General features: G+C 37.9%; 1 protein-coding gene across 3 annotated transcripts; it reads right to left on the bottom strand.

Annotated features, from left to right (window-relative positions):
* Positions 1-601: 601 nt before the first annotated feature.
* On the bottom strand, positions 602-14,478 carry LOC112688871. 3 transcript variants are annotated; one of them, XR_003149088.1, is made up of 2 exons: positions 13,987-14,478; positions 602-882 (listed from the first exon to the last, which is right to left on the bottom strand). XR_003149088.1 is itself a non-coding variant. In XM_025562280.1 (2 exons), exons 1-2 carry the CDS (start codon positions 2,666-2,668, stop codon positions 851-853), a joined length of 426 nt encoding a protein of 141 aa, XP_025418065.1. In that variant the 5' UTR covers positions 2,669-3,096; the 3' UTR covers positions 602-850. The 3 variants fall into 3 exon arrangements, 2 of the variants coding, with proteins under 2 accessions (XP_025418065.1, XP_025418066.1); XM_025562280.1 differs by lacking the exon at positions 13,987-14,478 and adding an exon at positions 2,275-3,096; XM_025562281.1 differs by lacking the exon at positions 13,987-14,478 and adding an exon at positions 1,719-2,259.
* Positions 14,479-16,721: the final 2,243 nt, after the last annotated feature.

Raw genomic sequence — 16,721 nt, 5'->3', positions numbered from 1 at the left:
GGTCGTCTGATTGGTCACTGGACCGATGTATAGTGTGGCCAATCGAAAACGTTATCGAGGGCGATCGTGGTCAGAGGGTGCTTTGGATGTGACGCGAGAAGTGCACTTGAGCAATTCTACACATCTGGTGTGGCTTGCGAATAATCCGAAACCTTAATTATAATCGTCGCTATATTAAGCGTTTCGGTACATTACAAGGGCTACTGGAAAATTCATTAAACAGCAACTTTGGTATATCTGAACGCTTGAATATTCGTTTGAAGTTGTGAATGCGAATAATCACCCGTCCGTTGTAGTGTGTACGAGTGTTGGTGAAAACGTCGCTTAAACGCGTGCATTTCGACCATAGAGAAAACGTGTTGAAAAATTAATACTAAAATATATATTATTAAAGATACCGTAGTATAGAATGCTGAGGATTTGTTTTCAATATTAGTCGTGTGTGATTAATGTTACCGTATAATGTTTTTTTATTACAAATTAAGACAAAAATTTAATAAAATCAATTGTTTTGTATAATTTCGTAACAAAATATAAATACTAAAGTACAAAGTATAATAATTCTAATTTTTAACAAAAAAAAAAAATTAAAAAAGCATTTTGTTTTGAATTTATTATTTTATAAATATAGTGACAAGCAGTGATTATAATTTGAATCAAGCATATTTGTCAGCTATTTGAGTTTTTCCAAGTTATAGATACTAATTTATTTTACTAATATTTAGTTTATTCATTTTTTTCGCGGCTCAGAGAGCCTTCAGCAAAATATTGTCTAAACAATACACAAGATTTATAATAAATTACGCGTTAAACGTGTTTGAACTGTTGCTTCGTAAATTATGTGTTGTATTTAAGTCTGTAGTTTGAATCCACAAGTTGAACCTAAAAAAACAACAAAAAAAAAAAACGATATTAAATATTCATTATTTTTAGCCATATCGAAATGTTATTTTTGTAAAGCCTATAATATATATGTATACACAATACGAACAATTTAAAATAAAATCACGTTTTTCAGAAGTTGAAAGTTCATAAAAAAAATAGAGAAGAATTATTAAATGAATTTAAGGATAACGTAAAGCCAAATTAATGAATTTGACAAACGGACGGTAGTCTAAATGTAAGCCGAAGGATGTCGAGAGTAATGGGAACCGTCAGGGGTATATTATCGTGTTCGTTTAACAAATGTTGTTTGCATAATAGATGTCGGAAGATATTTTATTTTTTACGACATAATAACGATAACTACGTGTATTTTAAAGCCGATTCCTGGAGCGATATAGTCTCTCTCTCTCTCTCTCTCTCTTTCTTTTTTTTCCTTCATATTTTATCTAACTCTCAATGTCTCGTCGTAGATCCGTGCGTACACGTGGTCGGGTAACATTGCGTGACAATTATGTGACGGCGGTAGCGTTGCGGCGCTTTGATACGTACAAACGTCAGCGAAATATTCAAACGCACGATTCGGACGGCCAAACGTTGTCTCCGGTCGGATCGAGAAACGCGTTGATCGCAGCCGAAAATAATGTTCGTATTTGCATCGCATTCATTTGCTACAGCCGATAATATCGTACGGGCATATGGCGTGCGATGCGGACATTTGTCTGGTTCGCGAATACGGCACGAGAGTACCCGTCCACGAGTAAAACGCGTTTATCGTCGGAAAAACCGCGACGCCTGGGCTCGCGCAATGGTCTGCGGGACGGCTTTTCTTTTACCTGGGCGGTGACGCGGAAACGTCCCTGTGGCGAACACGTAAACACTCGCTGCAACGACGAAAGGAGAAGAACACGGAGTCTTAAGAACGATTTGAAATCTCGAACCGAACGTTGCGATCGGGGCCGGCCCCCTATTTACTTGCGCTTGTTCGGCTACAACATACACATACTGATTGCGCATACTTCAGTACAGTAAAAATAATCAAACTCTCATCTCATTCGTTACGGCGATGATCATTAATGGTTTTGAAATAGTGTTACACGACCGTTTCGAACGGGCACGCCACGTTACCAAAACACTTGAACCTGTGTGCGCGCAACGCAAAGCACACGCGTTTTTCGCGGCGGACGCGGCCCGGGAGATTTTTACCGAAACTAATAGGCGGCGTAAAAAGGTCGCTATCTGGGTAGGGCAGGAACGCGTACAGAGGGTGAGTCGGTGCTAGATCGGCCCGAAACCGTTAACGAACACTGCTGTCGTCGGTGTGAGATGAAACTGGCGACGAAAACGGATCGTCCATTTAACCCGCCCCTCTTTCAATTTTCCCGCACCCACCCATATTCGTCATCAGCACGAGCGGTTCGCGGGTGACTGTTATTCTCTCATATCTCCGCTGCTGTTCGTCTGAATAAAAATGTACTCTCGGGTTGCAGAGTTGAGCGGTTGCGCGAACGCACATGGAACGCGCACGTACGGCGGCCGACCTTTGCTCGGCGGGTGACGCGTAATTCGCCGCGACGCGACAACGACACGAGCGACGCTCCCACGTCGGGTCTCCGGAACGTTCATTATAATAATGAAAGCGTACGTGTCCCCCGGACCCTGCCGGGTCGCTTTTCAGACAAACCGACGCGAAGGGACCGGAGGGGTTAACGTAGCCGTGCACACGCGTCAGGACCGCTTGCGCGTAGGTGTAACGACGCGATTTACTCTTTTCCGCGAGGGTCATGCGCGCGTGGGTGGGGTGACGGGAAAACAAACGTACGACAGTATAAACACGTTTTTGTCTCCCGAGGGACGCGTCGGGAAGAAGGAGGCGGTAGAAGGAAAATAGCGGCTCATTATCAAAACGCCGTTTCAATCCGTGTAAATATACGTGTACCGCGATCACAATTATAATTCACACACTCGCACACGCAATCGTACGCACTGCGCTACGGCTAGGGTAGTGTTATAGGAAGTTTTACCCCGGCCGAAAAGTTCAGAGTTTTTTCTTTTTTTTTTTTTTTTTCATTCGAGTGAGCGCGTGATCTTTGTCGAACACGTCGCGGCGCGCCGTGTCGCTGGTCTTAACGGTTATGATATCATGTACTAATTCGAACGGGCATCGAACTGTCGATGCTAATCCGCCTTGGTACGATATATGAAAGACGACGTTGTTGTTGAGTGTAGAGAAAACATTTGTGTAATTGTTCATTATGATTGATAACCGACGAGCCAAGTATTTTCGTTGGCAATATGATTTGAAAAAATACGTTTGAAAAAAAAATAAATAAAAAAATAATTGAAATAATTTTTATTTATGTAGCACCCGTCGTTTCTATATTTCTTCGTACATATTGTGTTAGGTCATTAAGTTTTTTTTAGGTTCTTCGTCGTTATGTTCTCACGTTATTACTTACAATGAACATATAAAAATAAAATAATGAAGATATATAAATATTAATCATAATATTTATATAAAAAATATAAAATATAATACAATATATCAAAATATCCACAACATGTTATTGATTAATATGTTGATATGTTCATAGAATAATTAATAGTTATTGATATGAAAAAAATTAATAAAAATATTAAGAGTAAAACTAGATCATGTTTGACTATTACCGAAGATCAAAGGCGAATTAAGATCGAAAGACAGTGTTTTATAATGATATAATTTTGACATGTCAATAAATGTAGAAAACAGGGTATTTTATAAATGATTACTAATTATAAACGTTTTGATGTAATAGTATTATAATGTTATTTACTCGTAGCACACGCGTATGTATAGTTACATTGAAGTATACTTAACGATTGTACACCGTGAAAAACGGTTTTGTTATAAAATAAATCTTCAGCACTGTATATTAATATAATAAATATGGGATAGATCTGTTGAATAACGATGGGTTTAAGTTTGATCAGATACATATTAAATATGTGTTTCCCTTGATACGAGTATTTTATGCTAAGATAATGCATACTATACTTGAGTATACTGTTACAGGGAATTTTAAAAGATTGCTGATTGTTCAGAATGAAAACTACATTTGTTTGCCGACGAAAATATTATATTAGTATTTTGGAAGCTATGTATAATTTTTGTCATTTTAAAAATCGAAGCAAAAGATTTGGTTTTATTGACTTGATAATGGAATTAAAAAAAAAAAAAAAAAATTATAATAAGCTTATGATGATAATTACGTACAAAAAAAGTATCGACAGTAACTCGATGTCATTTTAATCCGCTGATTGTGTCGTTAGGAATTCGTTGTCAGTTTATATTAGTTTTTAATCGTTGGCAACCGTTAATCAGCGGAAAGAACGTTTTACGTCATCGTTACCGGACAGAGAATACGAGTAACTTACGCTTGCGTACAATTATGGTAGAACAAATAACGTTTTTACGGCCGCGTGGATAATTGTGCGTGATTCGAGGGCGCCGTGATTTGTGCAATCGTGTCGTATACGGCCGTGCATAATAATGCGGCGCGGGTTCTCGCATGAGGGATGTTGTACTGGGCGATCGCTTCTCGCGTGTCGAATGTCCATTAAAAAGTGTTCAATATCAATTTGCGCCCATGTTTATTACTGTTGTTTTTAACCCTTTGGCCCCCGGAAGCGGAACTGGACGCGCCATAAATCTCACCGGGGTCCCATTGTGCCGCGCACAGGACAAGATTTCAGCCGGTGCGTCCCGGAGAAACCAGTTCGCCTGACCACTGACCCTGATCGATAAATTTCCTGTTATTATTATTATTATTTTGTCGAATTTTTTTCACCCCCTCGCGCTGCCCCCGGGTTGACCACCCAATTATCGCAGACGCCTCTGACAAACGGCTCGTGCCCTCTTCGAGTCGTGCCCGTCGCCCGATCCACCCCAATCCGACGGCTTACCGGCATCACATGCTCATCGATTCTCCGAACAACCGATTTTTATACATATTTTTTTATATTTTGCCCCCGACAACCCGCCAAACCGGTCATTGCTGCGATCGAGTATTGAGTGTATCTTTTGTGCGACGCACGGGACGACTATATAATATCGCTGTACTTACTTGCTATGCGTACGGTGGTAACTCGTGTAGTACAATCGTGTTTATTGTCATACCGACAATGCGGTACCTACCGAAAATGTGTTTCCGGGTTCAATATCCTGCCGATGACGACGGTGGCGGTAAATCGGTTTTTAATCGTTTAAGGGTTATAAAACATATTATTTTTTTTCCTCCCTATAACGATTGGTTTCGGTGAATCAACGCGATTCGAAAAAACGACACGAACGAATAGCATTTTAATCGAACAACGACCGAAATCGTTTTCAACATTAAATCTATATATGTTCTTAGTTGGTCTGTTCTACCGATTAGATTGTTATAATAAGTTGACGTAGGTCACGCAAGTGTATTTATCGAATGATTGTTAAGCCTACAGACGGTATTAAATAACATGTTTGTTACCTATACGAATAGAACATACGTTAGGTGGTTCGTGTAGGGTAAAACTTTATACTTCTTCCAGATGAATATATTAATTTCAGCAATTCCGCCGTGTAAGATGGGAGTAGCGTAAACACTTTTTTCTTGACGGTTACAAATAATACTGTAGTATTCAATTAATCCAACATGTTTCAATACATTAAACGATTGCAATCAAGTACCTAATATTAAATGCAATTTAGTAAATTAAAGGCAGCAGTGTGAAATGTTTCAAGCTTAAGTATTAAATAGTCTAATAATGGATAGTTTTTTAAATTTAATATCGAATGAAAAATGTAATATTTATTATGACGCATATAACACCATTAATTTCTATTTTATAAAAATACAGTTTATTTTCAGTCGAAGGGAACATATTATTACACGAGACTTCATATTTAATTTAAAAAGTAAAATACATTTATGTCCGTACACGAATAAAAAACTAGGAATAACATATAAACAGAATGTGTAGCACAATGGAGATATAGGTATGGTATATATTATATTTTTTAACAGATTTTATTATTTTAATAATGAAATTAAACGTTTAAATTGTTTATATTTTTATATTAGTGAGATAAAATCAAAACACTGTTAATTAAGTTAAATGCAATACTAAAACACTAAAAGCTATTATTTAAATTAATATTTTTAAAATAATTTAAATAGCAGTATAGTTTTTGAGAAGTAGGAAAAATATACTTTATCGTTCACAAATACGTGGTTTAAGTTGTTTATTTTGTTTGGTATATAAGATAATTATTATTTTCAATATATTTAAATATGTTATTTTAATGCTATTATGACAATGGGTTAATAGGAAATAATTATTTTACAAGATTTTTGTTTATAGTTTTGTTTTAACAATGGTTTGTTGAATATTTGTTATACGCACAATTTATCATATAGGTCAGGGATGGGCAACACGAAGTAATAAGAGAGCCAATTTTTAGAACTTTAAAATTTGACGGGCTATAGTGAAAAAATGAAAAATGAATATATTCATTGAAATTGATCATTAGCATTTGCTTTCAATAATTCAATTTTACGACTGAACCAATGCGACATATTGATATAGGTAATTATTAAAATTCCAAAAAGTAACCAATTATTTAAATATTTACATAGGAAATAACAAATAGAACGTTCGATTTACAAACATTTTCTTAATGATTTTTAAATCATCGTCGTCTTATTGCGGAATTTAGTAATAATTTGCTTGATCAAAAAGAAAAAAGAAATTGGAATTATTAATCTGTTTGCTAAAGGAGAAATATTGACGTACACTGGGGTTTTATTATTTCATACATTATGCAATACAACTCGAACACCTGATAAGTTTTGTTTCTTTGTAGTACGTATATACTTTTTCTTTAACGAAGCATAGTCTCTCGTACATTTACCGTCACACATTTTGAGATGTTCGCATGTATGCGTTTAACGGAAAGAGGAGGGTTTACTTTGTGCGCTCGCACCGGGAGCCAAATTGTAATCGGCTAAAGATAAAAAATAAAAATGTTATTTTTTCTTGTTATTTTCGCTAAAGGGATGACGGCTGGCGAGGCGGCGGTTGTAGAGGTTGTGGAAGAGACGGTAAAACCAATTTCCTAGAATTCGCCTGCCCGTCAGCAAACCCGCGAGCATGCATGTGTGTGTCAGTTGGTATACGCGTATGTATATATATATATATATATATACAAATTTATATACGTAAATGTACACGTACGCATAGGCTAGAGCAGGAAGCCGATTGGCGAGAACGTGGGGTCCAATGGGCTGAGAGGGATGATATATGGGCGGCGGACACCACCCGCCGGTCACGAGGTTAAAGCCTTGACGAGGGGGTGAGGGTGGTTTTACCCTTAGCGCACATGGTAAATAACAAATGCTCCTGGGGGGTGGTACGTGGCGGTGGCGGGGGTGTGACGATTGTGTGCGTGCGTTTGTGTGCGTGTGCTCTTTTGAAAGCATCCCTTCGGTCGTTTTATTGATTTATGTGTGTGTGTTCGTACGTGTGTGCGAGTATATAAGCATGTATACACATATGTGTGTGTGCGTGCGTTCGTATGTGTATGTTTGTACGTGTATGTATGTGTAAGTCTTCTTTGCTGGCCCAGGGATGTGCGTACGAGTGGGTGTGTGCGTACGCGATAAAGATAGAGAGAGAGGATGGGAGGTAAGAGGAGGGTAAGAGAAAGTGTGTGTTTGTATGTGTGTAAGTGTACGTGTGTGCGCGTGTGTGTATAAAGGTTTCTTCCACGAGGGACGTGAAATGCTATTTCCATCCCTTTCCACCACCACTACTCGCCTGCACCCGGACACCATTAGTTTGCATACACTCCTTTGAATGTTGCCTAAACCGCCGCCGCCCTTTTAGAAAAAAAAAGACCTTTTCTCTCAGAACTGCTCCCGGGCAAAAGTTCTCTCCCTCGGCTTTACTTGTCACTGGACTAATCGCATTTTGGGCTCTTCGCTTCAAGCTTTCACGTAGCATAAACCTTCTTATCATTGACAGAATGACACGAATGATAAAAGACATTTTTCTCGTCTGGCACTCATCCGAATGACTACTATATAGAGCTACCAACAAAATTATAGTACTCGAATATTTGAACCAAAATGATGTTTTTTTGATTTTTTTTCACCCCCGTAAATATTAATGGAATAAATAGGTATATTGATTGAAAAATGTATGCAATGAGTTATTTTAATAAAATTGTTAAAATCATTACACAGCCTAAATTTTTTTGGAAGTAAAAAATCACAAAAACTTTTATGTTATAAGAATAAGTTATAATAGAAGTATATGCAAATTCGTAATAAATAACATGACAAAATTGTATTGTTTATGAAAAATAATATATTAAAATAATACTGTTAGGTTAGGTTAGGAAAATTATATTTTGTATATATTTTTAAGATTATTTGTTCAATCGAAAGGGAAAAATTATGATCATTGTCAATGATTTAAAATATTCTATAAAATAATAATAAATATGAAATTAAACTCAATATGTATTTACTCGTATGTATTTTATATAATTTTGTCTTATGTATAATGAAATTACATAATCTTAAAATGTTTGTAATAATTACAACATCCATATAAAATTACTATATTAATTGTTTTTAATGACGTTCAGTTTTTATTTATATTATGTAGGTATGTAAAATAAAATTTTTAATATCATAATTTATACGATACGAGTACTTTTTATACAATGTCTGTAGTGAATTTTTTAGAGGGTAAGAAAAATATAATTAATTATTTTCCATTGGTATAAAAACCATATTAAATATTAAATCAATGACTTTGAAACTAAAAATTTCATCGAAAATTACTAAAAAGAAATCTTTTTTTTGCACAATGCACATAAATTATTTTGGTGCACATTTTAATTATCTAGCTCAAACTTGATAGTTTACCAAACCTTTACTGTGATTGATAATTTGATGTAATATTCAGTATCTTATTTTATTGGAGTTTATTATTATTATTACGTGCTACAATATTCATTGCATTGAGAAAACATTTGGTCTGCTCTTTAGAAAGTGATGGATATAGAGCAAGTGCGGCATAAGTGCGGGGAATGAAATTTGAGCTAGAGTGATGGAAAAGCATATATAGGAAAACAACTCAAGGGAATGGAATGCGAAATGGAAAATAAACAGGAACGATCGCATGTTGGTACAAAAGAACACTTCAACGTCTTTAATGTTTTCTCAATGTAAACGACTTTCGGGGTCGTGCACCACTCGGGTTTCCTTGAAGTGAAATTCAAAGGTTTAAAAATACAAAATAAGTAAACTCAAAGAGCACTGTGATTCCACGCTTTTAGAAAATGCTGCAAATTATATATTTGATAGTATGCGTTTTAGTGGTTAAAATAAATAAAAAATGTATTGTACTTGAAAGTGTATAGGCGATATCCATTTGTTTTATTATTATGTTTTACTCAGAAAGTCAAAAGTATTCTTGGATTGACAGATAAATTTAAATTACTGAATGAAATTCTGAACATGATAAAAAATAATCGAATTAAAATGTTAAATAGTTGGTGGGTAGGTAACTAGTTTTATTTTGAGTTTTTACTGATGAAATAATTAAACTCAACCCGAGTTATAATTTATTGTTCATGAAATAAAATTAATAAAAATAATTTGGAGTACATTAATAATAACGAAGAGTTTTAAACTTTTAAATAATACATGAAATCCAAATATTATAACTTTATTCAATTATTCTAACATTACGAATTTTATTAAATAATTATTGTTATAATTTAAATTTTGAATATATTTTTTTAAGTTTAAAACATCTACGTAATTATAATTACTTGAAGGGCTGTGGGGAAAAATTATAATAGTTAATATTCTTAAACTGTTTAATATTGCAGTTTTAAAGTTTCAGAACTTAAAAAAACTAGAGATAAAGTACGAAATAATTTAAAAAATTTACCGTGGTAATACAACTATTTTTTGATAAAATAAATCAAAAAGAAAAAATGAAATTACATTTGTAAAATAAATGACAAAATTTTTATAATTTTCGAATTTTTTTCTTTTTTATACAATTATCGTTTTTCCTCGTAACCCTTCATTTTTATGTACATTAATAATAAAATATTTATTTTTTTTATAATACCATACGTCGTATTTCAAATATTTATATTCTTGTAGTGACAGAAATGCTAATAAAAAATCTTTAGGATTTGTGTTATACATAATGAGAATAATCGTAAAGTACTTATGTATTATATGAATTGTAATACGAGTAATTTCAATAATAATTATGTAATTATTTTCATAAGAATAAATTAATTGATATAGGTTCATGGCGGTATATAACTAATTTTAAATAGTAACATTTTGATGTATTAATTTTAAAATATATTCAATTACGATTATATGTATTTCTAAGGTTTTACTACACTTAATTATATTATTCTTTCGGCAGACGTATATTTTACCTAAATTATTCGTAATACGGTATTTTACCATCACAGTTAGACCAAGAATATTTAACAACGCTCCTGGAAAAAGTGAAATTACATAATAATTAACATTGAGATGTTATGTTGAATTACTTAAATAATTATTGCTTTATGTATCCAACAGTTATTTCGATTATTTAAAATTGTTTCTATTCAACACAATCAATCAGGTTAAGTATAATCGTACGGAGGAGACCATGATGATTTATATTTAAAAAAAAAAACCTTGTTGCTCCAAAAATGCATTTAAAATAAAAACTTTGCGAATCTCTTGATGTGTATTAATATGTTGCGGTTCGCTGAACTTATTATTATTTTTTAATAACAAAATAAATTGTACGTATCGAGAGCAAATTCGTACACGGATGGCATTGGAATTCACCGGAAATCTTATACAGACGGTACGTATGTTTGTGCGTATTTTTGCGCGTGCGTGCGTGTACGTGTTATGTGTGCCAATTATATTTTCGGTTCGCAAACTTCACAATTTCAATTACAATAACAACAGAGATTAGATAAACATCGAGATTATACGTGATTTCGTAGAGAGTACTCGTCTTGCACCCTTCGCGCAACCAGACCGAAAAAACACCCAGTACAATAATCCCCCGTTAATCCGTGGGCACAGCGGTAAAAAAAAGGTGTTCTCTCCTTCTCGGCGGCCAAGTACCCGGCACAATGGAACACTGCATGATTTATTTCGCTGTACCCCTAAAAAATCACGTTTTATCTGCTCATCGACCACAAACATCCTCATCAAATTTTCATCTTTAACCCTATTTACTGCAGCGCGCGCAGAGTCAAATGCCCACGGTCTTTTGTTAGGAAAAAATGAAAAAAGTAAATATCTTTTCATATTTTTCGTCAATACCTAACATAATATATCGTACGGTGTTTCACGAGAATACACAACGTTGTACCGTCGTAAAACTTGTGCCGTTTACAACCGCAGCAACAATATTTTCACTCCATCAGGTACCTGTACTCCGCGTGTTCCGTCCTTACAAGATTTTCGTATTTGAATATCTTGTTTTTCATTGGATACGGGATAAGTTAGGTACGTGTATAAGTATGTAAGTAATATGCGATATCAATGAATCCAACGGAAATAAAACTTACTGACTGTGATATCATCATAATATTATTATAACACGATAGTTGTGCACATAGATTATATATAAATGTATAGAATAACTATATTAACATTAGCGAGAAAAAAATAAGGACATTTTCGATTAAAAGTCGCAAGTCGTACGGCCATAACCTTGTTACGTTATTTTTGTATCGTTTTGTTTCAAGATGAAAATTTCAGTTCGGTAGGGTATTGATGAAAAACCAGAATCATTTTTTTTTTCTTCTTCTTTATTGTCTTGCTTGTAACAATACAGCTATACAACTAACCGTTATTATCATAAACATAAGACTAGATTTAAAAGTCATCACTGATTATAAATTTAACGATATTTGGTGAACGTGAATTAAGGCCAGAACGTTTATTGACCAGAAAAAATATATTTTGACCGTGAAAACAACGAAACAGATGCGTTTTAAATATTTTTCCTATTGGTTCCATAATTTCCTTAAGGCTTAACGTACATCGTTGCGTTTATGATAAACTCATCATTAAACATAAGTCATGATATAAATAACTATTGATTTCATATGCAGCATGTTTGTAAGTTTTTCATTTATTTCGTCCGCCATATGGTAATATCTGTATAATATTTGCTTTTTAATGTACATTTGTACATATTTTTGTCTTCGATCGTATTCATTAATATTTTACCGGTTAGTTTGTTTTCAAAAAAATATCACAAGTAGATATCCATTGATTTACGAACGCTCTTTAAGAAAAATAAAATCGATCGACGACGTGGGTAACATTTAATTTGAAATTCTCCTTTTTGGCCCATCATCAACATGCATGCGCACACGTGAAACAAAACGACGATTCGCCCTCTCGTACGCGGATTCTTTAATTGTATTCAAATTCAAAACCGTTTGGATAAACCGAACACGACTTCATTTACCTCCTACCCGGAACGTCCGCTCCTTCCATTAAACGCGCCCCATTACGTTTATCGTGAACGTACACACATATCATTGTGAAACGTATTCCGCGAGGGGGGGGGTCGGGTTGCTACAGAATTTCGGAGAAGAGCCACACGTTCGACTCTGTATGAGCGAGCTCCAGGCATTTCTCGTCGAAAACCGGGTATATTCACCGTCACGGACGTCAGGGATAAATACGCGTATATAGATAGACGGACGTATTGCGTAAAGGGCACGCGGGCGAAAGTATGTGAGTGACGTGCGCGATGTACGTACGCGCACATTATATATTACACGTCGCCGGCTTTGGAAGAGGAGAGACGGTCGGAGGGAAATAAGAGACAATGATGAATCGTTGCCGAAGCCGCGCGCTCAAACAGACTATCCGAAGGCGGCGGCGGCCGGGACATAATCGAGCTTTGCCCACCCGCTCTCCCGCGGGTGGGCCCTACGGAGCCGCAGCTGGCAGCTTTCGATAAGAGAGAACACGCACGAGCCGGCGGGCGAACACCATCCGCAGGGACTCGGGTGCCACCAGAAGGGACGACGAGGCTTGTCACACGCGGCACATGAATAATTCACCTACCGAAACTATTGTTTTCGCGCGCACGTACGCCGTCAACACATGCACGCGCTCTAGGAACGGACTGCTGGCGTGCGCGCGCGCGCGCGGGGCGTGATGGACGTACGCGAGAGACGTTCGCAATAGATGCCACGTCGTAACCGCCACTGCTGAATATAGTGTCTTCTACCCTTTTCCGTCCTACCCTTTCTCCGAGCGCCGATATTCCGCGTAAACTTGTATTTTACGAATGCGCGCGCGCGCGCGTGTGTGTGTGTGTGTGTGTGTGTGTGTGTGTTCGTCCATCAGCTCGCGCTCCCAAACAGACGTTAACTCAACAGTAAAGTTTTCCAACAAAGTTCGGTCGCGGTTATTAACGTATTGTTATGATTATTGTTATACTTGTACGTCATGTATTTATACACATGCGTTATACACGCGTTTTAACATTATTTATTGTATCTGGTTTACCAGGTACGCGCGGAGTCGGTACTATCGAATATCTCCTGCAGCTGCGTGTCGTAATGTCGCTTTTGAACCCCAGACGATTATTGTCATTGACGTGTAACCAAACAATTAGAGGAGGCGAGTGAAAAAGATGGAAAACGAAATTCGATTAATTTTCCTTTAAGACGTGCTCTTTCGTATTTGCATGTTTTAAAAACTCTTAAGATGCTTATGTTTATGCTATGTACTGTACATGTGTATTGTAACAATGATTAGTGTTATAAATGTTATACTTACGCTTTCGATACGAGTTAAAATGAAATGACAAATAATTGTATAACAATATGTCTTTTTCGTTCATAGTTTAACTTTTATTAGGTTAACATATTTCCATAAAATATAATCGTTAAACGGCTTTGTTTAGTTTTGTTTAAAATTAATTGTTGTTGTATTGTGTAACCGAACATATATATGTGTGTGGACAAATTTCATACATTTCAGTACGAAACTTGTTAATTACCTCGTGCTATCATCGAAATGGTATTTTCGGTATTCGATAATTCATTAATATCAAATACTATTCACGACTGTATTATCTATCGAACACTAGAATTATTGGCTATTCAACTATGAATATAATTATCTTATAAATTGTTGTTTTATCAGTGGCAGCAAGTTTTCTGGATACATAGTGGCTAGAAAAAAAACGTGATGAAGGTTTCGCGTGATCCGTCGTCGAGAACATAGCTCCGCTTCAGTGTATTATTATCACTTATCGTCACGTACTCCTGATAAAAGACCGTACGGTTTCTGTAGCACGTCAATCCCTCTCCGAGGTCATAAGGCAAAATCGCACCACTTAGACGATACGAAGGACTACCGGATTGGTGTGCAAGTCTCCAATCATCAATCCATCCGTAATATCATAGAGTCACCCAGTCGTATTGTTTTGGTTGTCCCGGTATATTTTCGTGAGTTATTATAATAATATTTGTATTATAAATAATTTTATAATTACATTTCTAAAACCGATTTTTTCGGAGCGGATCATAACGGTGCGTTCCGCCGTAAAAATTGTCGTAACCGCAAAATTATGTCGAACAAAGATCCTGCCAATTCACGTTGAGAATTTGGTCCTTTGGTCCAGTCGGAGAATAAATTGCATAAAAAATACTTTTCAGTGCGTTTGGGCGGTAGGTAAATATCCTTAGAATAAGCCCAGGAACCGTCGATTAGCGTGTGCGGCCGCGCACTCGCTCGAAGTCGCGGCGACGAACCGCGTTAATAATGCAAAACAGGAAACGAAAGTGGTCCGCGCGGTTATCATTTTCATGAATGATTAAACGTTGAACGACGAGATAAATCTTTACGCGCCGTAAATAATAACGTTAAAACGGGCCCCGGTCTCGCGTATAACATTTAACCAAACCATCCGACCAGTTGTTATTACCGTCGTGTAACGCGTACTCGATCGTCAGTAGGTTTCGGGAACGTTTTGCCCGGGGACGAGTACGTGAAACGGTCATCGTTGCAGTAGGGGAGCGACATTTTTTCCAAACGAGTGACAAACGTCGACCACCCATGTTCACGTGTTTACAGTGTATCCAAAACGATCGTACTTGAACTTACGCGATGGGCGATGAGCACCGGTCCACCGAAAATCGGCGAGTCCGACGACCCACAAAACCGCCCTCGCCACCGCCGTGATAGCGTTTGCGTCTCCCCCGCGGAACACGTTCTACCCCCGCGGAAGGACCGGCGCGACCCCGTTCGCGCGTAGGCGTGTCCCGTTCGGTCTTCTATTCGTCTAGGGACGCCCTGCCCTCGCTGCGGCGCGCGTACCTTTGTCGCGCGCGGCGAAATGTTCACTGCGTGCGCTTTGCGACGACGGAACCATTACGTTCGGGGCTGCTGCTCGTCGCGTACGACCGCGTACACGTAGGAGAGGTACTGGCGGTTGCGTGAGGGGGGGGGGAGCGTTTGCGGTTGAAAATCGATAGCCAAATTTGGACAGCCAAAGGGTCGGTCGCGCGAGGACGGCGGGGGTCCGCGTGCGCGTATTATCGAGGGGAGGGGGTGCGGTGCCGGAACTCGGTTGGATGACGGCCAAAAGTGCGCGCGGCGGAGAAACGTGTCGCGCTCGCGTTATCGGCGAAAGCCGAATGGTCTCCGCGGCCCGCGCACGTCCGTCCGACCGTTCGTAGCGCGCGCCAGCGCGTGGAAACGGAAGACGTGGGTGACAAGGGGTGGACGTGGAGGTGGACGGGGGGGGGGGGGGGTAAAAGCATTTCTCACCGGTCGAACAACACTATGTGTATATAAATATATATGTGTATACTATGTACGTGCTCGCTCGACGGGGCCTTTTCCGCGGGCGCGTTGCCATGGATACGACGGCGGCGGCGGCGACGACGGCCGGACCCTTTGCCGGAACCGAAGCCATCGGAAAGTTCAATCCCTCGGGCGTGTGTACAACCGCACGGCCCACACGCGCGCACACGTCGTTCCCGAACTTCCTTGTGTACATAAATATGTATATGAATATATCCACCACCGCCACCACCACCACCAGCGGCCAGGCGCATAATGCATGTATACATATATATATATATATAAATGTGTGTGCAGGGGTGGCTAGCCGCGGGAGGATTTCAATTTCCAAACCGCTATAACGCATGAATAATTCAAGAAAATAATAATGTGCTCCGCGAAAATTTACGTTATTGTTTCAAAAGACCGAGTGTTAAAGGATATATATTCAAATATATGTGTATATGTTGTATTATATCCCATCCGCGCCGCCGTTATTATTTGTCGTATTGACGCGAAAGTAGCTGACGGGGCCCTAAACTGTTTTACGAGCTTTAGTCTATGAGATAAATCGTTTCGATGACGTGGCGTACGCGCACGGTAAACACTTGTACGGCCGTTAACGGAAAACGTATTACGTGCACTCTTTTCTATTGCACGAGCGTTCTCCGTTTCGACGGGGTTTCGAAATCGAAGAAATTTGCTTCTGGAAAAACAAAATATACACATTTTTACGAAACGTAAAACTCGTTTGGCATGTCGTACGCATTGCTCTCGAGTGTACCTACCCACATGTACGAACAGTATCGATTCAATGGGAAATACAATCCGTCTACGTGTGCACAATATTATCAACCACCTTTACCGCGGTCCCGGTTAACATCATCAACATATTGTCATCCGCGTTGTCACATACGCTATATGTTTCCGAAATTCCATCGCAAC

Source organism: Sipha flava, unplaced genomic scaffold (assembly GCF_003268045.1).
Source record: "Sipha flava isolate LNK unplaced genomic scaffold, YSA_version1 40_pilon_pilon, whole genome shotgun sequence".
Classification (NCBI taxonomy): domain Eukaryota; kingdom Metazoa; phylum Arthropoda; class Insecta; order Hemiptera; family Aphididae; genus Sipha; species Sipha flava.
The sequence above is the reverse complement of the archived record's forward strand: the minus strand, read 5'-3'. Positions and strand labels throughout refer to the sequence as shown.